Source organism: Peromyscus californicus, unplaced genomic scaffold (genome assembly GCF_007827085.1).
Source record: "Peromyscus californicus insignis strain IS unplaced genomic scaffold, ASM782708v3 Scaffold_5__1_contigs__length_169319896, whole genome shotgun sequence".
In the NCBI taxonomy this organism is placed as follows: Eukaryota; Metazoa; Chordata; class Mammalia; order Rodentia; family Cricetidae; genus Peromyscus; species Peromyscus californicus.
In genome coordinates this window covers 24,499,891-24,520,840 of record NW_026294573.1, presented here as the reverse complement: position 1 = coordinate 24,520,840, position 20,950 = coordinate 24,499,891, and the positions used below count along the sequence as shown (strand labels likewise).

The window sequence follows — 20,950 nt, the reverse complement described above, 5'->3', positions numbered from 1 at the left end:
AGGGCATAACAAGATGGGTGCCCTCTAGACCAGAAAAATGAGGATGGGGGATTGTATGCTGGAGTTGCGTGTGTAGTTGTAATACACAATCGTGAATCCCTGACTGTGGCAGTGTGTGCACGGGGGTCACCTGCATATGTGGTCATATGGATATGTGTCAGCCCAGACCTGGAGGGGGAGAGGATGGACGGTGGTTCTGCAGGGAAGAGAATACAGACTTAGAACACGAACACACACACACACACACACACACACACACACACACACACACACACAGAGAGAGAGAGAGAGAGAGAGAGAGAGAGAGAGAGAGAGAGAGCGGAACACACCATGCTGGCAGCTCCCATGTGGCAGCCCCCGCTTGGGCTTCACTGGGCCCTTCTCTCTATGGGTCCAGCTGATAAGTCTATTGTAGAGGGCACTGGGAAGGGGTCACGGTTAGGATCCAAATTCTGAGTCATCTCCATGTCCCCAGAATCTAGGCCAGCCCTGAGCCTTGAGTAAATCTGAAAGGAACCTACAGTCACACAGATGAGGCCGCCTGGGCACAGCACCATGCTCGGCACCTTGTCCTTGTCATCTCTATGGCTCTGATAAGTCCAAGTCATTATTATTTATTTGTATATAATATATATATTTTTTTCAAGACAGAGTTTCTCTGTGCAACAGCCATAGCTGTCCTGGATCTCACTCTGTAGACCAGGTTGGCCTCGAACTCACAGCGATCTACCTGCCTCTGCCTCCCGAGTGCTGGGATTAAAAGCTTGTGCCACCACCACCTGGCCATTATTTCTACTTTACAGAAGGAAAAAAATGAGCCTTGAAACGCATAGGTGACCTGTCTAAGATCACACAGTTAGTGACTGATGGAAGAAGCTTCTTGTGACCCCAGACTCTTCTATTTCATCCCATGAGAAAGGGAGATGTTGTATGTCCGGTGAGCATGGGTCAAGGGTCATAGGTCAAAAGCTCTGGTGGAGCCAGTTGTCTTGGCTCTTTTATTGTTCAGTCACTCAGCAAGTATTTACTGAGTACCACCTTGTGCCTGTTGTATTGCTGGGTGCCAGGGGATCCAGCTGTGAATAGATGACAATGTCCTGTCTTCATGGGATTCACAGCTTACAGTTGATCAGCATGGAGACCGGGGATGTATGTACAGAGAAAAAACACATTTTAGAGTGATGAGTGCTACCAAGAAAGTTCACCTGAGGCATGATATAGAACAATGTGGGGAGAGGGGCGATCTTAGAGGTACAGTCAGGAAGGTAATATGGAAGCTGATCTAAAAGGGTGAGCCATGGGAACTGCTAGGGAATAGTCTGGAGGTTTCCATGAACATGGAGAAGGTCATGGGACCAGTTGGGGCTCAGGGCATGTGGATTGAGAGGAGATGGGTCTGGAGAGGCTGACAGGGACAGGGATGTGCAGAGCTTGGGACTATTAGAAGAGGCACTTGGGTTCACATTGAAGAGATGGGTCAGTGGCCCAGGAGAGTGTCTTGGTATGGGAGAGGTAGGAGTAGGAACCCAGGGGTGTGGTCTCAGAATCCGCACACTTGCACTCTGTTGTTGCTGGTGACGCTGTGAAGAGTGGGTACGCTGGGGACAGTTTTGGAGGTAGAGGAAGCCATGAGCTTGCTGATAGACTGGGTCCCAGTGCCTAGAGGGGTAAACACTCAAAACGCATTTGTTGTATCAGTAATTTAAGAAGAAGCCTTCTTGGCACCAGGCTTTACAATCACTCACATGTGCCCTCTAGTTTGAGACACACAGTGACCACTCAGGATCCTAAAGGTCTTCTCTACCCCTGGGGCCAGAGAATGCACATAACCAGGCGTCCTCTGGGAGGATTTGGTGAGGGAACATCTAATTCCTCCCTTCTCTCCGCCCAGTCTCCACCACCAAAAAAAAAAAAAAAAAAAAAGACAAACATCCAGCCCAGATTACTCAAGGCCCCTAATCCTGTTTAGTTAGACACACAGGACTTCCTGCAGGTGAAGAGGACAGTTTGCCTTTCATGGCATAGCCCTCCAGGACTTATTAACCCCCCCCCCCCCGCCAGCCTGGGGGTGTTATGCATGTGAGCGCTGGGGCAGACCTTGGTGAGGAGATTGTTGAATGGATTCACGTATTTTGGGGAACATGTGAGCTCCTTAAAGGTGTCTCAGGTGGTTGTGGGATTGGAAGATTTTGGTACCCTGGACATGGGTGGCCCCGGAATGCCTGACTGAGTGGCAAAGGGTGAGCAGGGGCTGAGTGAGGGGCACTCTGGGTCTCATCGCCTGGAAGGAAACCTGCCTAGGCTCCGGGCCAAATAAATCATTGGGAAGGGAAGAAGAACATTTTCTCATCTGTTTAAAGGGCAACGAAGCATAGCTGCTCTGGCCCAGCGGGAGGCGAGGCTGAGGCCAGGCGGGTGAGGCCAGGAAGCTCCCTTGCTTGACCCTCATCCTCTCATGAGCTGCCCTGATGGCCTTGGCTTTGACCGTGTGCTGCCTCCCAGCTGGGGTATTGGTGGTGGTTATTCTTAACAAAAATATTAATTAATTGCAAATAAGATCATTATTGTAAAAGGCCTCTCCTCGGGCCTAGCACTTGTAATCCATACCCGGACCTTCCTGGATCCCAGGCTGAGACAGATCATGTTTTATACCATTCCACAGATGAGAAAACAGAGGCCCAGAAAGCTGAAGGGATTTTTCTCAAGGTCACCCAGCGCAGCAGTAGATCAGGGTGGGAAGCCTGGCCCCCTACAGTCCACGTGTGTTTGGTCCCCCTGATCTCATTAGAGGTTCCAGAACAGATCCTCATGGGACACAAGAGCTGGGGGGTCATTGTCTTCTGCTCAGAGTGTAAGGATGGCCCTCCACTCTGCCCAAGCCTTCTGTGACTGAGCTCTGGATGGTGTCTCTTCCCAGGTTGTCTCAGCCTCAGGCTCCCTGGGGGAGGGGGTCTCTCCTGGGGCTAAGATGCGTTCTTCTCACCCCCGCCTGGGCTGTTCAGAGAAGTAATTTCTCTTCAACCAGCTGGATTTGAATATGGAAACAATTTGTAATTACTCCAAGTCCTCCTGGGCGGGCAGGCAGGCAGGCAGGCGGGTGGCATTATCACCAGAGTGAGTCTGGAAGGGCAGGGGCTCCTGGGAAAGCAGGTGGCAGAAGCCCTGATACAGGGAGAGCCTTCCCAACATCTGTCCTAATCCAGACAGCTTCTGTACACCCCCTGACAAGTCCTGCTGTCTTTACTCGATTTACCTAGCTTCTTCCTGTGAGTCTGCCCTGTGAGTCCCTGGGCAATAGAATATCAATGATTTAACAGTCTTTCATCACACCTACCACGTTTTTCCTAGGGCATGAGGTCAAGAAGTCAGAAGACTATCAGGGAACAGAGAAACAGATAAATAACATCCCTGTCTCTCCGGAGTGGGCCCCTCCCATCACCCCTTACCCAGCTGGATCTCTCAGAGCAGGGAAAGAGTGTGGCTTTAGAGATCCAGCTGCATCACATCTGTGAGAGACCTGTCTGTGTTTCTCTTGGTGCTAGGTCTCTAGCATGCAAATAATCATGAATATTCATAAAGAGGGAGGCGGGCTCAGTATGGAGAGGAAGGGGCTGGAGCTCTGGAGGACAGGCTCGTTGAGACTTCTAAGGATTGGTCCTTGTATCTTGGTGGGCAGTCCATGTCTTGATCACTTTCCCCACTTTTGTCCACCTCCTCCAAGGCTCCCAGCAACTTTGTTGCTTCTCACAGGAGCCGAGTAAGGAAAGAGCCCAGGATTTCCCACTGTATCCAGTGGCTGTCAATGCTTTGCAGATGGCGAGGAGGACTGCCTGGTTCAGCTTTCACAGTGAGCTGAGCCTCCTGACTATGCCAGGGTATGTTCGAGGGTGCCTGGCAAGAATCTGGGAGCTCTGCCTGCCAGTGCTAGGCCTAAGGCATTGGCCTTCTCAGGGCTCCCGCAGAGAAAGGGAAAGTGTAAGCCCAGACCCCCTCCCTGCTTCACACAGCCTCATAAATTCCCTTAAGGTGACTGGTGAGATCCCTTCATCACCCCTTATTACCTCCTTCCATTAAAGTCGATAATGTCTCCCAATCACTCACAACAAATGTCACCGGGACTGCTTCAGGGGGAGGGACAGAGGGAAGGTACAGGGGAAGTTCTCTGCCTCTTTCTGATAACTCCTCTGGGAAAAGGTGGGCCTTTCTCATCTTGCCACAGTCTGTAGGTGACCAAACTCGAGTTATGGGGGAAAGGGGAAGTTGGCAATGGATGGGCCGAGGACCACCTCGTCTTTACCGGACTGGCCCCTCCACGTGTGTGAGCCTTCCAAAGTATGTCCCGAAATCACTCCACCCTCATGCAAAGCTGCCCCCTGCTGGCTTCTCTGCCCAGAGCCATCGGATTAACCTACTTGTTTTGGCTGCTGTGGTGTGTCCCCAGTCGGCCCACCTTCCTGGTGGCATCACGCCCGGGCCACAAACCTCCTGACCAGAGCCCTGAGCCACGGACATCCCTCTGGGTACCGCCTGAGCCATGTGGGCTTAGGCCCCACCCAACTGTTCCTGGGAACAGGGCCAGGATGGGGTGGGTCTGTGCATCTCTGTGGCTTCTACATAAACAGATGCAACATGGGGGCGCCCCTGGCACAGAGAAAGGCACTTGTGGGAGAAGAGACTTGGGAAAACATGTAACATACTGCACACGTGTAACATCCCCGTGCCTAGGGACATGCAACATCACAGCGATTAACACCAGAGTATGCAGTAAACATGCCACGCTGCGGGGTACCTGTGTTGTTTCTACATACCAGTTACCCACAGCGTTCTGCACACATGTGGCACCTGTGAGCTTCTACACATACAGTATTCTTAAGGCACAGGGAAAAAGCAGCATGCATTCAGGACCTGAGCGCACGTCAATGCACTATGCATACGTGCAGCATTTGCATGCACCCAGCCAGGCAATATTGCAGTGCACACGCAGGGCACCTGTATGCATATGCAAAGTTCAGAGCACGAGTGGCACCTGCATGCACAGGGACACGCAATATGCACTGCATATTGGGGAGGGGGAGAAAATGCTTTAGCCTCCACAGCTCGGGAGACCCTGGCTGCGCTAGACGCCACTGGCCTGGGATATCGCTGGAGGGGTATCGCGGTTAGGCTCACTCTGCGGTCCAGGCGGTCACCGGCAGGGCGGGGGCTTACCCCGGGCTTCTCCCGCGCCGGCGCCTGGGGCCCAGGGTGAGGAGGGGGAGGGCGCGCTTGGCTCGACTGGCGCTGCTCCCCCTTTAACAGGAGGCGGCGCGCGTCGCCCCCGCCCCCCGCCCCTTCTCCCGCGGCTCCTCGCGCCCGGCCCGGCGCGCGCCCCCTCCCGGGCCCGGCCCGCGCAGGCGCCGCGTCCCGCCTCGGCCGTCACTCGGCCCGGCGCGCGCTGCGGGCAGCGGCCGGAGCGGCCGGAGGAATCCGGTTCGGTGGCAGCAGCGGCGCTGGGAGACAGAGAGGAGGATGCGGCACCGGCGATCAGAGCCTGGGGCTGCGGCCGCCGCCCGCGAATAGGAGGCGGCGCGCGGCGCGGGCGGTGCTCGGGGCGGGGAGCGGGGGGCGGCGCGGCGAGGAGGCGGCGGCGGCGGCGGCGGCGGCAGGAGCCCGCGCCCGGCCCGGCGCCCGCCCGCCCGCCCCGTGCAGCTCCGCGGCGCCTGCTCTGCACCCGCCGCTCGGCGGAGCCGGAGCCTCGGGCCTCGGCGCGGCTGCGGCGAGCTGCCCTGCGCCCGGCCCGGCCCCCGCCTTAGGGATGGCAAACTTGCGCCCCGCGGCCGCCTCCACCAGTGCCGGCCCCCGCTCCTGCTGCTGACGGCGCCCAGGTGAGTGCTCGGCCCCAGACCCCGGCCGGCCCCGCACCGAGCCCTCGCGCGCGGTCCCGAGTTTCCGCACCAGCCCGCACTCGGGGTGCCCCGCTTGCCCATCTCTGCTCAATTCTCCGGCCCGAACTGAGTCTGTCCAGCGCTCGCTCAACCCCCGTCTTAGAAGGGACTCCCAAACCCTGGGCGGAAGCCCCCTTGGTCTCCTGCGAGCCCCTTTGCTGCCCCCTCCCCCAGCTTGGACCGACCCCTTGCTGATGTCAAAGTCCCCCACCTTTAGAATCCTGACCCAGACTGCCACACCGCTGTCGCGAGTCTTGCCCTGTCTCGGCCAAGATCCCGGCAGTGCGCCCCTGGTCTTGATTCGAGCCCCTCTCCAACCTGCAGCTCGGCTGTCCCCCTCCCCCATCTCCCCTCCTAGTCTGGCCACCGGACTCTGGACCTCTCCTCCACTCGGCCCGTAGTCGTTCCGGTCCCCAACCACGTCTGTTACTGCCCTCCCCCCGCGCCTACACGGCGACCATGCTTCCCCTCTATTTCTGCCCCGAGTACCCCTTCCCCCATATCTGCCCAGAGTCCCGCCTTCCCTTTCCAATCTCTGCTGCAAGTCCCCTCCCCCTCAGCCTGGAATTGGGGCCGTGTCCCCCTTGCTCCTACAAGCCCCGTTCCTCAGGCCGAGGTCTCCATCTGACCCTCGGCCGACTCCCGCGTTCATCTTTGGCCGGAACCCCCGCCTCCCCATCCCTATCCTCCCACCATCGGTCTTAGAGCCAGGCACCAGACGCACTCTTCTGCAACCCTGGGGGCTGGCATGATTTGGGGGGGCTGTAGGCTGTGAAGTTGGCGGCCACTCCTGCAATCGGTTTGGTCCGAGGGCACAGCCGCGGGAAATCCTCCGCGCCACGGCTAGTGCAGAACGGGCGACCAGTCTGTTGCCCGCGCGGGGGAGGGGCGCCCGGGCCGAGAGATGCCGCCCGCCTGCCCGCCTTGCCAGCTGCCTGCCCGGCCCCTGGGCGTCCTCTGGCGCCCCCTGCCCGCAGCCCGGGACCCACCGCCCCTTCTCTCGCGGACAACCCCGGGTTTCCGCAACCCAAGCGTTAGGTGTCTGCGGGACTGACGCTGGGAAGTCCCTGGGGAGGTGAGGTTGGTGGGCGAGGCCAGGTGCCCAAACACTGGTTGTAAGGCTACGTGCTTTGGGGATGGAGAGGGATGGTGTTGGATGGAGGGCTCATACCAGCGACAAGTCAGGAGCCCTTTGAGCACCAGGCACAGCTGGACTAGCCCTGGTTTTCAGAATGATCTGGTTGCTTCTTGGGCTTGAGTAGGTGTCCTTAGGGAGCTTCTGTCTGTCCACCCCCATCACATTCCTTACAAGATAGGGGCAAAGGTGGGCTCTATCCGGCTTGGGCGTGCAGGAGGCTGTGAGCAAATCCACCTGACCCAGGGACAGAGCAGGCACCTGGAGAGTGGGGGTCAGCATGGACACTGCACAGGGTATGCCCTGGCGATGTTGGTAGGGAGACGAGGGACCAAGGCTGACTGACGGAGGTAATCTTCCTCTCTTCCCTTCTGCCTCCTCACTCCCCCGTTCTGTCCTCTCCCCGTCCCTCTTCAGAAAGGGACAGGTCTCATTTAGGGTGTGTGTCAGGGGTGGGCATTTCTGTAACACAAAGGGAGGTCCTAGTTACTCTCTCCTTCCCTCCCAGCCCACAGCTATTGAAGGTAAGTAGCTGAGACTCAAGTTTTGATCAGGTGATCTGGGTTCCAAACCTGTGTTACCTGGCCAAGCTACTTCACCTTTCGGAGCCTCAGTTGATCCTCTATGAAATGGGTCAGTGACCACTGCTCCATATAGTTGCTGGGGAATGAAATCAGATTGTACTATGGAACGCCTATCAATACTACATAATGATGTCTTGTGCTGTTTCCCTTCAAAGCCAAGGTCAGGTCCCTCGCTACTACTACTGATCCCAAAAAGGAGCTTCCTTCACTTCTAACCTTCAGAATAATAAAGACAGAAAATACCTTCACCCCTCTAACCCCCAAAGGGTCCAGGAAGCTTGTGACTGTTAGTTTCCTCCTCTTCATTTCTGGCTCTGCGACATCTGGATGCTCCCTGGTCATAGGGGCAGCAATGAAGGCCAAGCCAAGGGCTCTGAGGTCTAGATTCAAGTATAGAGGCGAGGGAAGTGGAATCAGTACAGAGGAGACACGGCTCTCAAAGCCAGGCAGTCCGTTAGATGTGGCCCACATGGAAAACCAACCACTCTGAGATACAGAGCCTTTCCCTCTTCCCAACCCTTGGAGATCAGACATCATCAGGAACTTTCCAGGTTAGTTAGCGCTGCAGGTCAGAGTTAGGGGCAACCTGGCCTGAGAGCCATGGAGTTTGGAGATACCTAGCGTTGACGTGAGTGCTTCAGTGAAGGGCTAGTAGGAAGACGACAGAGACACGAACCCGTGGCGTTCTGGTCGGCTATTCATCTTCTGGCGGTGTGGCGGCACTTGGGTTCCATCGAGGAGTGGCAACCTCCGAGCTATCCTCTCGCCGGGGCAGCCCTGACACTGGGGAACAAAAGCTTTCGGTTCCTGTAGCAACCGCTCCAGCTGCTGCAAAGTTCCGGGGAGGCGGGCGGAGGGCGGCTGAGTCACCGCCCCCTCCCCTGCCACCCGCGCGCCCCCGCCCCCGGGGGCCGCCCCTTGTCCCCGTCTGCACCGCTAGCCTTTCCCTCGGTGTGTGCGACAGGCCTCCGGAGCGACCCTCTCTGCCATCAGTCTGGGAAGGCCGCACCCGGGTCGCCCGCTCCCTCGGTCCCGCCCCCTAGCTCGAGAGGCTGGATGGAGGCTGAGCGCCTCGCTGGGTGCCAGAGCTCTTGGAGAGGGGTCCCCGAGCACCCTGCCCCCAGCTCGGAGCACGGGCGGGAGACCCGGAGGCCCCATGGCAGGCACCGGTGAGGCTGAGGATGAGTGACGGGCTCGCGAATTGGAGCTGCCAGGTGGATAAACGCGACGGATGTGCTCGTCGCCGCGCCCCCTCCCCCCGCTAATCGCCCCTCCCCCGCCCAGGGCCCGGGCTTGCGACTCCTCACCCAGTGTTCACACCTGGTAGACAAGAGTCGATCTGATCCCGGGACCCCTGACAGCCGGCCCGGAGGTGCCCCACCCCCGCCGATCTTCACCCTCTACTTGAGCTGCTGAGAAAGCTTTGGGGTCCTTCTTTGGTACAGAATGGAAGCCCGAGGCTGGGCCGGCCTGTGGGGTCTCCGAGGATCCCCATTCTCTCCTGAACCTAGGCAGAGAGGAACTCTTGGGAATTCTGGGGGGCTTAGCTGAGGACTGGGTCCCTGAGATTGAAACTGCTCCAGGCAGCTCCTCTTCCATCTCAGCCCAGAAAGGTCCTGAAACCTTTTGACGCTCTCCACCAGCCTTTTCTGACTCAGGAAGTTCTGCCTTAGAGCTGACCTTGGCCTCTACTTTCTAGCACTTGTACCTTGGAAGGGTCTGTGGTCTTCCTGGGCTTTGAGGTGACAATGCCACTCTTGGCCATTCCCTGGCCCCTTGGTGAGAGGAGTGTCAGCATGGTTCTGGGACCAGGAACAGAGCTCATCAGGCTGGGTCAGGTTATGTGTTGGGGAGGCTAACGGAAGAGAAGGCATGTGCCATTCCGAGGACAGTGATGACACGCTAGTCCCCAGAGAGGGAAACTGAGGCCCAGATAGTTATGCATGGCTAATAATCACGTGGCTGCCTGGGAGACTAGGATCTTTTCAAGACTTCTCCCTGGGAGCAGCTCTGGATCAATGCCCATAGGAGGACAGGCCACAGCCGCACACTTCAAGAAGATCTTGAATAAGGCCATGGCTGTGACCCAGCTTCAGTTGAGTCTTTCCCTTAATGTGAAGGGTGGAAAGGTAAAATACTTACCTTCATCCTCCATCTCACTTTGAAGCAGGAGCTATGGAGCAGTGAATGCCATACCCTGAGGGCAGGGTAAAATCCTGAAATGGGTCTGAGCTATCTGGAGGAGACTGAGTAGGCATGGGGATTGGCCAGTGTGTACAGGTGGCTCCCTTCTGGAGAAGCCAGACCCTGGCAGGGAGCAGTTTAGACTTCGTGTTTCTTGATGATCTGGGAGCAGCAGAGGTCCAGGAGATGGGACCAGGGCTCTGTGATGCCCCAGCTTTAAAAACACGGGGAAGGGGCTATGGACAGTCCTGCCCAATACTTAGAGAGCCTCGGGGCCAAGCACCTGTGTGGACACACGTGGGAATAGATGCATCTCTGTATGTATGCAGTGGTCTGACTTCACTGTGTGTGTGGTGTGTGCACCCTTGTGCACATATGAGGTCATTCATAATGCTGAGCTTGTCACAGACCTGCATGCATGTGTGTTTTTGTATGGAGACCACTGGGAAGACTTGTCTGCACACACATCTGTATATGCATGCTTTTGTGTATGTATGTGTCTCTGGGCCCAAGTCTGTTGAAGCCCAGGTCTGTTCAGGTATATAGTTCCCTTCCTTGCTCTAGATGGGGTGGGGGGAGGGGAGGCCAGTTATAATGAGCCCCCACCTCCCCTCTGCTGAGCTGCAGCCATGGCCTGAATTTTGCAGCCTGCTTAAAAATAATTGGGGGCAGCGGGGGGGATTGGATGTCACTCATCATCAGCCGCTGGCTTCTCTGGTTGTCGCAGCAGCCTGGGCGGGCTGAACAGTTTGGGACAGGCATGATTGCAGGAGGGAAGGCCAGGGCTCTGGTGCCGTTTTCAGCTCTGCAGAGGAGGGTAGGGCAGAGACAGGGGCCTCTTCTGGCTCCTGTTGGTCTTTGGAGGAGGATGAGGCAGCTCCTCTTGGGTGAGTGAGCCTAGTGATGCCTCTGGCCTCCATCCTTTCTGGATGGTTGGGGAAGGACAGGTGCATGTCTGTGACTGGGGCTTGGGCTTGGCTCAGAGGCGCCCCGTGTGGGAAAGTAGCATTCCAAGCTCTGCGCATGCTGCACCGGGACTGGAGTACTGGGGTTCTAATTCCTGTCCTCTGCTCCTGAAACTATTTAGAACAGTTCTGGGGAAATTTGTCCCCAGGGAGCAGCTGTATCTTAGAAAACCTAACCACACCTGTGAGCTGTCCTGTGGTTGTGATCTGAGGTCCCAGAAGGAATCACTTGGCCCCTTGTCCTGAATCCCAAGGAATAAGCTAAGGGAAGGCACAGGAAGCTCTGGGTGGGGGCGGGGAATTGTGGGCCTGAGTCGAGGTCCTGAATTCCAGTCCTGACTAGGCCACCTTCGTGTGATCTTGAGTCTTGTGTCTTCTTTAACGTGGAAGCTCTCAATTAGATGGGTCCATGCTGGCCTGTGGGCTGTGTGGTGGAGAGAGGAGGAGGGAGGCTGTGTGGCTGCGTTGGAATTGGACTGGAAGTGAGGCTAATCTAGACTTGTACCAGCCTGCTTTTTTTGGGAATTGGGGTAGAAGCTGGGTGGGAGTGGCCAGTGGTTCTGCCCTGGTCTGATGGGTGGGAAGGTAGTTGCAGTCTTCTCGCCTGAGTGCCGGCAGGGTGGGTCTTGGGTCCTCTGTGTCCTCTGCCTGCCTGGAGTGCATTCACACTTGCTGGGAGAGCAACTGAGCATAGCACGTTGAGGGAAGGAAGCCAGCAGACTGGTCTTCCCTCTTAGGGCCTTGAGATGAGCCACAGGGAGAGCACACTGAGGCTGGCAAGCCCTTTGCCAGGCCTTGGAAGCCAATCCTGTGGGGAAGATGTGAAGAGGGGGCTATGATGGAAATTACTGTGCCCATTTTGTAGATTAGGAAACTGAGGTTCATGAGATTCACCCAGCTAGCAAGTGGCTGGCTGAGCTGGACTGATGCCTGGTACCTCCTCTCCTCATTCCTACAACAGTGGTACCCATGACATCCACACTGGTAATACCCTTTCCACGAGCATGGCTGAGTTAGACACAGTTCCTGGCACCTGGCAGTAACTCCGCCCCTTCCTCTCTTGCTCAGTGAAGGGAGTGAGTGAGAACATTGTTCTGGGAATAACCTTGAATCGCGCTGATTTATAAAAAAGCAAAGGGTTGTCAAACATCACCACTCTGACTGCTGGATTACACACGGCGCTCCTCACAGCTGATCACGACACACCGAGAGCAGCCGCTCTGGAGGATAAAGGGGTGGCAGGGCTGGCACTGTATGTGGATGCCAGGCCCAGACACCTCTAGTTGGCGGGCCGCATAGGAGGTAGTGATAACTAAGGCGCTTAGAAACTAAACCACAAGAGTCCAAGCCTCCTCCTGGAACTCTTTCCTGAGTTAGCTCATATTGCCCTTGTAGGATAGATGAGATAGGTATTTTGGAGGACACCATGAGATAAGGACAGCCGTTTTACAGGCAAGAAAACCAAGGCACAGAGAGGTCATTCACCTGGTCTAAGGTCACACAGACAAACCCAAGGGATTTAAAAGAACATGGTTAGAACCACCGGCCCACTACTTGCACCTGGACACTGGAGCTTCAGAGCACTTGCCGGCTGACCCGGAGCTCCGTTGACCTCTGTTTTTTTCCACAGGGCAAGGGACATAGGATGACCCCAGCCTGTCCCCTCTTACTGTCTGTGATTCTGTCCCTGCGCCTGGCCACGGCCTTCGACCCCGCCCCCAGTGCCTGCTCCGCCCTGGCCTCGGGCGTGCTCTACGGGGCCTTCTCGCTGCAGGACCTCTTTCCTACCATCGCCTCGGGCTGCTCCTGGACCCTGGAGAACCCTGACCCCACCAAGTACTCCCTCTACCTGCGCTTCAACCGACAGGAGCAGGTGTGCACCCACTTTGCCCCCCGCCTGCTGCCCCTGGACCACTACCTGGTCAACTTCACCTGCCTGCGGCCTGGTCCGGAGGAAGCGGCAGCCCAGGCAGAATCAGAGGTGGGGCGGCCGGAGAAGGAGGAGGAGGAGGCGGCAGCGACGGGGTTGGAGCTGTGTGGTGGCTCAGGCCCCTTTACCTTCCTGCACTTCGACAAGAACTTCGTGCAGCTGTGCCTGTCGGCGGAGCCCTCCGAGGCCCCACGGCTGCTGGCGCCTGCTGCCCTGGCCTTCCGCTTTGTGGAGGTTTTGCTTATCAACAACAACAACTCCAGCCAGTTCACCTGTGGCGTGCTCTGCCGCTGGAGTGAAGAGTGTGGCCGGGCTGCAGGCAGGGCTTGTGGCTTTGCTCAGCCAGGGTGCAGCTGCCCTGGGGAGGCTGGGGCCAGCCCTGCCACCACTACACCTCCGGGGCCTCCGGCTGCCCACACCTTATCCAATGCCCTGGTGCCTGGGGGCCCGGCCCCACCTGCTGAGGCTGACTTGCACTCGGGGAGCAGCAATGACCTGTTCACCACCGAGATGAGATATGGTGAGTGTGAGCAGGGTCTGAGTGGGGCGGGGGCCTCGAGGGGACCGGCAGTGTCTGCGGGTGTCCATTCCGGCCGGTCCCAGCCGTTGGCCGAGTCATTCATGGATGTCACCTCTGTGCTCAGCCTTGTCCAGCTGTAAAGGTCATCCAAGTCCGATTGTTACCTGAGTGGGATGCAGATGAGAGGGTGCGGAGTGGTGTAGGTACCTGGCAGATAGCTGGCCAAGGGAGCTTCTGGAAGAGAAGGGTTCAGGGCCACAGGCCTGTAGAACAGGTGGGGAGGTGACAGGCCGCAGGAGTGGTGAGAGCATCCCAGGCAGATGGAGCAGAGCGCACTGAACCCCAAAGCTGGAGTGGCTGTGGCAGACCCTGGCACTGTGAGTTGACAAATTTGCCTGGAGGCTGGAGTAGGCAGGGAGCAGAAATGTGTTCCTGCCCACACGGGTCAATGATTTTTGGCAGTACCCCAGGGTCAGGGCAGAAGGAGGTGAGGAAGAGTGTGCCTGGGTGAAGAGGCCCGGGCTCTGAGATGCCTTGGAGGGCTGGGCTGGCTCAACTCCCTGTGTCCCATCTCCCCCACTGGGCCCATGTCTTCTGGGACCGAGGCCGCCAGCTGCTGGCGCTTCCTGCTGACTGGGCAAAAGCTCTTCAAGTCCTTTTGCCTGCCTGCTCCCACACCCACCCCAGCTTCACAGCCATGGCCACCTTCCACTGCCCTGCTTCTTGCAGCTTCTAGTCCCAGCTCCCCTCTGCCAGCTGGACCTTCTACGCCTGGTGACCAGCGCTGAGCCAAGCGCTGGCTTGGGGGTCAGCAGGGAACAGGCACCAAGGCTGGGTAGGTGGGAGAGGGGTAGGTCTGGAAGCTGGGCCGTATACTGGAAGGCCCTTTGCCTCTCTGGACCTCAGTTTCCCCAAGTGTTAGCCTACCTTGGAGAGGATGGAGGATGCATCTAGGTCTCACTGAGTATTTACATGGGAGGAAGGAGGCTCATGTGAGGTCACTGGAGGAATACCTTCCCGTATCCCTGCTTTGGAGAATAGAGCCCAGGAGTCGGACACTATCTTTGATCGTTAGCTTCATTAACAAAGGTATTGGATTCTTTGTAAAACTGGGAGGTGTCTCTGAATTAGTTAGAAGGGGAGTTATGACAATGGCCTCTCCCGGTGCTGTGCAGGGGGACCTTCTTGGCCTCCCCCCTGAAACATCTGGCATCGTGCCCACGGGGGCACAGTGAGCACCCAGTGGCCTTGCCGTGGCCTCTCTCCCAGGCCAGCTTGGCCTCTCACAGCGGTCGATGAAGCCATCCATGTGACAACCAGGCCGTGGGCAGGTTACGGGCCCTAGAGGCTGGCCTGGGATTTAGTGCCTGCAGGAAGAAATTGAATTTTGCTTCTTTGGTTGAACATCAGCGGAGAGCGCCAGGCGTATATCAGGAGGTTTATGGCTCCTCCTGCGTGGTCACCACTGCTGTCATTCCGTAGGGCCTCCCCCATTCTGCTCAGCTGAGGACAAGTTCTTTTGTCTGGCATTCCCTGTGGCCCATCGGCCCAGTGGTTTGGAGTGGACGGAGCAAGGCTTTGCCCTCCTGGATGGGCACTGGCTGGGCAGGCTGCCATGTGGAGCACAGAGCCAGGAGCAGCCAGCTGGGCTGGGTTGAAGCCGGAAGCAGGATCTGGTTGGTAGCGAGGGCATCTTCAGGAGTCAGAGAGGGGTGGTGACTGGCAGTGCACCATCATCAGAGCCCCTGAAAGGACCCTCGAGTTTGAGACGGATGGAGGTTGGATGGCTGGTTGTCCTCAAGGCTCTTGGAGCAGAGACCCCTGAGCGGGAGGCCCTGGCTGCTTTCAGGCCTTGCCTCTGCTCTGCCCCTTGCCCCATTTGGCACCTGTTCAGGTGGTGGTTGCTCTGTGGGGAGGGCTCCTGTGGGGAGCTGGCATGGGGGATGTAGCATCAGCTGGCATAAATGAACCGAACTTACCCAGCATACTGGTACCCAGAGCCGGCTGGCACAGCCCCTTCCTCTCCCCAAAGCAGGCAGGAGGCTCTTCCGCTCTGCCACCTCCTCCCTCCTGTCCAACCTTTCTGCTGTGAGAGACGGTGGGGACATGACTCAGTTCATTTCACGTGTCAGGGCGTGTCGACTGGTGAGAGGCATTGCCACAGCCCGGGACACACCGCTCTGCTCACCAAGACCTTGGGCCTCCTCCACACCACTCTCCATGCCACACCCTAGAATGCAGAATAGACTGGCACAAGGAGCTGCCAGACAGAGAGCAAGGTTTGTGGGACGGTGAACAGGAAGAGACCCTCTGCCAGGAACTGGGGCAGGGAAGGAAGTTGGGTTCACCCTCTTTGGGACATCCTTGAGAGGAGTCAGCCGAAGACAAAGGAGGATGGACCCAGGGTGGCACCAGACACTGAGGAGGTTAGGGGCAGTGGGGTGCCTTGGCCCGCCTCGGAGCTGAGTGCATTTGACAAGAGGGTACAGGCGCCTGCTAATTTCACGCAAACTGCCTTTGATAGATCTCTTGTTATTTTTGGTGAGTTGAGCCATAAATTTGTGCCATCTTGCTGCCGCAATCTGTTAAGTGTGGGGAGAGGAAGAAAGAGAAGGCAGGGCAGGAAGGAGCTCTTGGAAGGCTGGCATGGAGGCTGGCTGAGGCCGGAGCTGGGAGGCGAGTCACACAAGTGCTGCCCACTGCAGGGCCCAGCTGCTGACATGGGTCCCGCCCACTAATCCTCCGGGCCTGGGGGCCCCTTGTGCACAGGGATGGCTGAGCTCAGTGATACCTGGGAGAGCCCCCCCCCCCCCCCCCCCCCCCCCCCCGTGCATCTGCCTCCTCCCTCCTCTGCTGCACAACTCTCTTCCCTCAGGGCACTTTCCCCCTGGGCCAGATGTTCCCAGCCCACCCTCCCCATCATCCACACTCCATTTCTGAGGCATAGCCATTCTGGGAGACTGTGGACTCCTCCTGGGAGGCAAGAGTGACTTCAGATCCCTACCCTGCCTCTGCCACTGTGTCACTTGAATAAGTTGCTGTCCCTCCTAGGTGTCTATGTGTCACTTTCCCAATCTAGAGCCTGAGCCTCCAGCTCTACTCAGGCACCCCTTCCTGGTGTTTGAGACCTCCTTGGGCACAGCTGTCCACTCTTTCAGCCCTCCCTCCATCTCCCTCCTGCCCATTCACCGACCCCCTCATTGTCCTCGGAGCCCCTGCTTTCTACCTCCCCTACCTCTGCTGGGGCTGTTCCCCTCCCTGGATACCTTTCACCCTGGGTGACCAGATCTCTCCAATCTTGCCAAGCCTCATACCCACGTGTTACCCCTGTAGCTGCTAGGGAGGACACCAGCCTGCTCCACCCAATCCTGAGAGCGAGGAAGCTTTCTCCCTTAGCGCTCAAGCTCAGCTCTTCCGTGTTGGCCAGCCTGTTCTGGTGGCAGGAAATGGGGCCTCCCCTGCTTCCTTGAGGCTCCCCTGGTAAGGAGGCAGGTCTTCTCTCTACAGAGTGGGAAAAGACCTAGTCCATAGCATTTCCTGGGGGTTCTGTCAGTGCATCCCAGAATTTTCAGGCCTTTCAGCACAGCCTGCCTATCCCTCACACACATCACTGTGTCTTTTTTTTTTTTTTTTTTTTTTTGAAGACTGGGTTTCTCTGTGTAACAGCCCTGACCATCCTGGAACAGAACTCACAGAGATCTGCCTGCCTCTGCCTCCTGAGTGCTGGAATTAAAGATATTCGCCACCACCACCCGGCCCTCATGCCTGTCTTTATCTGTGGAGTTCCTGCTAAATCTGGGGCTAGCTCTGAGTGAGATCAGAGGGGAGGGAGGCACACTTTGTGTGCTCTTGTGTCACAGTGGCTCTTGGTAGACAGTGATCGTCAAGGCCACAGGCTGAAGTTGCCCTGTCACATGGACAAGTGACTTCACTGCTGTTTTGTCATCTGTAAAGTGAGGATAGGAGAGCCATGCTCTGCAGCGCTGTGAGAGCTCGTGTGGCACCTGACTCCATGAAGCTTACTAATGTCACAATGCCACAGACGAGGCATGTCTTAAAGAAAAGAGGTCTATTTGGGCTCAGGATTCTGTTCCAAGTCAAGGGCCTGTGTCTGTTGATGACCTTCTTGCTGGCAAAGTCCCTAGGTGGCATATAGTGTCTATCACATGGCAAGAGAGGACAATGTGTGCCTGTGTCCCCTCTCTTTTCATTCTTTGTCTTCTTTTTTTTTTTTTTGGTTTTTCGAGACAGGGTTTCTCTGTGTAACTTTGCGCCTTTTCCTGGAACTCACTTGGTAGTCCAGGCTGGCCTCGAACTCACAGAGATCCGCCTGGCTCTGCCTCCCGAGTGCTGGGATTAAAGGCGTGCGCCACCACCGCCCGGCTTTTGTCTTCTTCTTTTTAAAGACAGGGTCTCTCTATGTAGCTCTGGCAGGCCTCAACTTGTTATGTAGACCAGGCTGGCCTCAAACTCACAGAGATCTGCCTGCCTCTGCCTCCAGAGAGCTGAGATTAAAGGCGTGCGCCACTGTACCTGACATCTCTCATTTCTTAGGAAGCCACCAGGACTAACTGCAGTGACCTCCTCAAACCTTCCTCTTAATGCTATATAAGACAGGGTCCCATGTGTCCTAGGCTGGCCTCAAACTTGCTATGTATCTGAGCAGGACCTTGAACTTCCAATCCTCCTGCCTCTATCTCCTAAGCTTTGGGAATACCATGTCTGGTTTTATTGAGTGCTGGGGATTGAAGCCAGGGCCTTGTGCATGCCAGGAAAAGCACTCTACCAACTGAGTTACGTCTCTAAACTCCTTTTCTGTTTTTGAGACAGGGTCTCATGTAGTCCAGGTAGGCCTCAAACTAACAATTGTAGCTGGGGATGACCTTGAACTTCCGGTCCTCCTGCCTCTGTCTCTTTACCGCTGGGATTACAGGCCTGTGTCACCGTGCCTGGCTCTAAATTTCCACTCTCTTCATACCCCACAGTGGGGACTGAGTTTCTACACACGAGCCCTTGGGACACACACTAAACCACAGGCTGGCCAATAAACAGTTGCTGTGTTAGCATGATTTAGTGTTCTGGATGTTACGGAGGGTGGGGAGGGAGAGTGGAGGATCAAGCTCTGAAGGAGTGGGAAGTCAGTTAACGGAGGTGACTGTGAGGTGGGTTTTGAGGAGTGAATAGGAATCCACTAGCCTGTGAAATTTCTCCTTAAATTGAATTGCCTTTTAAATTTAATATATTAAAGAGAGATTTCATATCATAAATGGAAAGAGTTATCACTTATCTGAAAGAGACGATAACAAAAGCAAAACAAAGCGGAGAAAACAAAGCGGCGGTATTAAATTCCAGCCTTCTGCTCTCCTGCTCCTTCATTTGTTAGAAAGAGAAATTAGCACTGGGTGGCTACGTGTGGAAGTCTGGGCTCCTGAGACTTTATCCTTCGGGCAGTTGCAAGGGCGTTTGACGTTCAGGAAGACAACAGGCACCAACAGGATTGTCCCGACCCGTCAGCGAACTGTCCTAGAAGAGACCTAGAGGTAAAAGGGCAGCTTCTCCTGTCCACAAGGCCCCAGCCGCCACAGTCATCCTGCTGGCACTTTGTGAAAGCCCCTGGAAGGGCCTTGTTAGCCGAGGGAACAGCCTGCGCAAGGGCGGGAGTGTGAAATATCACGTGAGGAAAGAGCTATAAGCAGTACAGCTGCTGGCTATGCAGGGAGCTGGGACCAGGGCTCTGACTGCCTTCCCGAGCCGTCCCGAGCCATCCCGAGCCAGAGGCGCCTTGCTTGGGAACCTCATCCTGTTGGTTAGTGGCTTGGAGAGAACAAGAAACGTCACTGTGGAGGAGGCAGGCGGGCTGAGTCAGCTGTGATCCTGGCTCTCCAGGAGGATGTGACCACATGGGGAAGTAGCAGGGATCCAGCTCAGGTGGAAGACTGGCTTCATAGGTTCATCGGAAGAAGGGTCCCCAGGGGGGCCTGGCATCCTGGCCGGTACCTCGCTACACAGGGAGACCCGGTTACGTCGGGCTGCAGGGGAGAGCCTGGAGTTTTCAACAGCCGCTTCCCTCTCTGCACCCCTGGTGCCAGGAAGGCATGGAAGGACACAGCACGGGGCTGGCTGGTGCCACCCAGGCTCTGGGGCCAGTGTAAGGAAGGGTGCTGGGAGCCCTGGGGAGGTCTTGCTTTGGAAGTCACAGCCGTCTCTCCAAGGAAGTGCTGATTACTTTAACACATTCATAGCATAGAGGTCTTGGGTGCCGCGCTGCGTGGAGTCTGGAGCTCAGCACACACAGCAGGCATGGGCAGTTGTAGCCCAGTAGCAGAGAGCCTGTGGATCCTGCCCATAGAGGCAAGGTGAGCTGAGGATAGCCCCTGGTGGCTAGGGTGGAGGGATCTCCAGGATGATCTGACCTGTGTTTTCTGATCCTGGATGATTTCCTGTGCCTGGCTGCCTGGTTGCCTGTGCCAGAGGGCACTGAGGACTGAGACTTTGGTGTCATGGGAGTTGTGGGTACAGGAGACTGACAGCTAGTGTAAGATGATCTAAGAACTAGGCCACAGAAAGGGGGTCAGCACACCCAAATTCCTGTGTGGCCAGTCTGGAAGGGCTTCTTGGAAGAGGCCACACTTACTATGTGCTTGGCAGGCTGAGATGGAGGGAAGGGCCTTTTGCAAGGAGGGAACAGAAGCATCGAGAGAATAAAGTATTTGTGTGATTGAACGATGAAAAGGGGTACAGTGCCTAGACAGTCCACATCTCTAATTCTCTCTATGGAGACGTGTGGTAGACATTATCCTTAACTTTCAGTTTAAGTAGCCAGGCGGTGGTGGCGCACACCTTTAATCCCAGTACTTGGGAGGCAGAGGCAGGTGGATCTCTGTGAGTTCCAGGCCAGCCTGGGCTACAGAGTGAGTTCCAGGAAAGGCACCAAAGCTACACAGAGAAACCCTGTCTCAAAAAACAAAAAACAGCCGGCGGTGGTGGCGCACGCCTTTAATCCCAGCACTCGGGAGGCAGAGGCAGGCGGATCTCTGTGAGTTCGAGGCCAGCCTGGGCTACCAAGTGAGTTCCAGGAAAGGCGCAAAGCTACACAGAGAAACCCTGTCTTGAAAAACAAAACAAAACAAAAAACAAAAAACAAAAAAAAACCCAAACAAAACAAACCCAAAAAACCAAAACAAAACAAAACAAAAAAATAACTTTCAGTTGAAGAATCTGAAGCTCAGAGAGGTCAGGTTACTCGGCTGAGAGCACACAGCAAGATGGTGTCAGAGCTGCACGTCACACTCACATCTGTTCAGCTCCAGAATCGGTGTCCTTCCCATTGGTCCAGGTGGTCTTGCCGTGTGCTGGACTGTCTGGTGGGAAGGTGAAAACAGGACTGGACAGGCCAATGGGAGCCAGAGGTTTATAGTGTATCCATAATAGTGGGGGAGCTACTGGAGGCCCCCTCAGGAGGGGAGTCACAAGGCTGGGGTGGCATCCCAAAGTGTCACTGAAAGCCACAGAGGAGAGCTAGGCCCTTATGGTGGCAGGAGGTAGTGTTGTTGGGAGGGGAAGCAGAGGGAAGTGGAACGGTTAGCATGTACAGAGTAACAGGTGAGAACCTGTTCGTGGTGAGGCTCCATGGGCATTAGGCAGGAACACCCAAGAAGGTTCTGGCTAAGCTTCATCCTGTCAGAGCAGGGCAGTTCTGTAGAGGAAA

At 56.3% G+C, this 20,950-nt stretch overlaps 1 protein-coding gene across 15 annotated transcripts in view; it reads left to right on the top strand.

The window, feature by feature from the left end:
• The window catches only part of Adgrb2 (adhesion G protein-coupled receptor B2), a 62,702-nt gene that overhangs the window by 19,384 nt on the left and 22,368 nt on the right, over positions 1 to 20,950 (top strand). For 8 of the 15 annotated variants that reach the window (XM_052718614.1, XM_052718613.1, XM_052718608.1 and 5 more), the window contains exons 1-2: positions 5,736 to 5,864; positions 12,423 to 13,242. In XM_052718614.1, the coding sequence (XP_052574574.1) occupies positions 12,438 to 13,242 (805 nt within the window). In that variant the 5' untranslated portion in view covers positions 5,736 to 5,864; positions 12,423 to 12,437. Of the gene's footprint in view, positions 1 to 5,735; positions 5,865 to 12,422; positions 13,243 to 20,950 lie in introns of those variants that run through there. The other 7 variants (XM_052718611.1, XM_052718610.1, XM_052718612.1 and 4 more) reach the window with 2 other exon arrangements.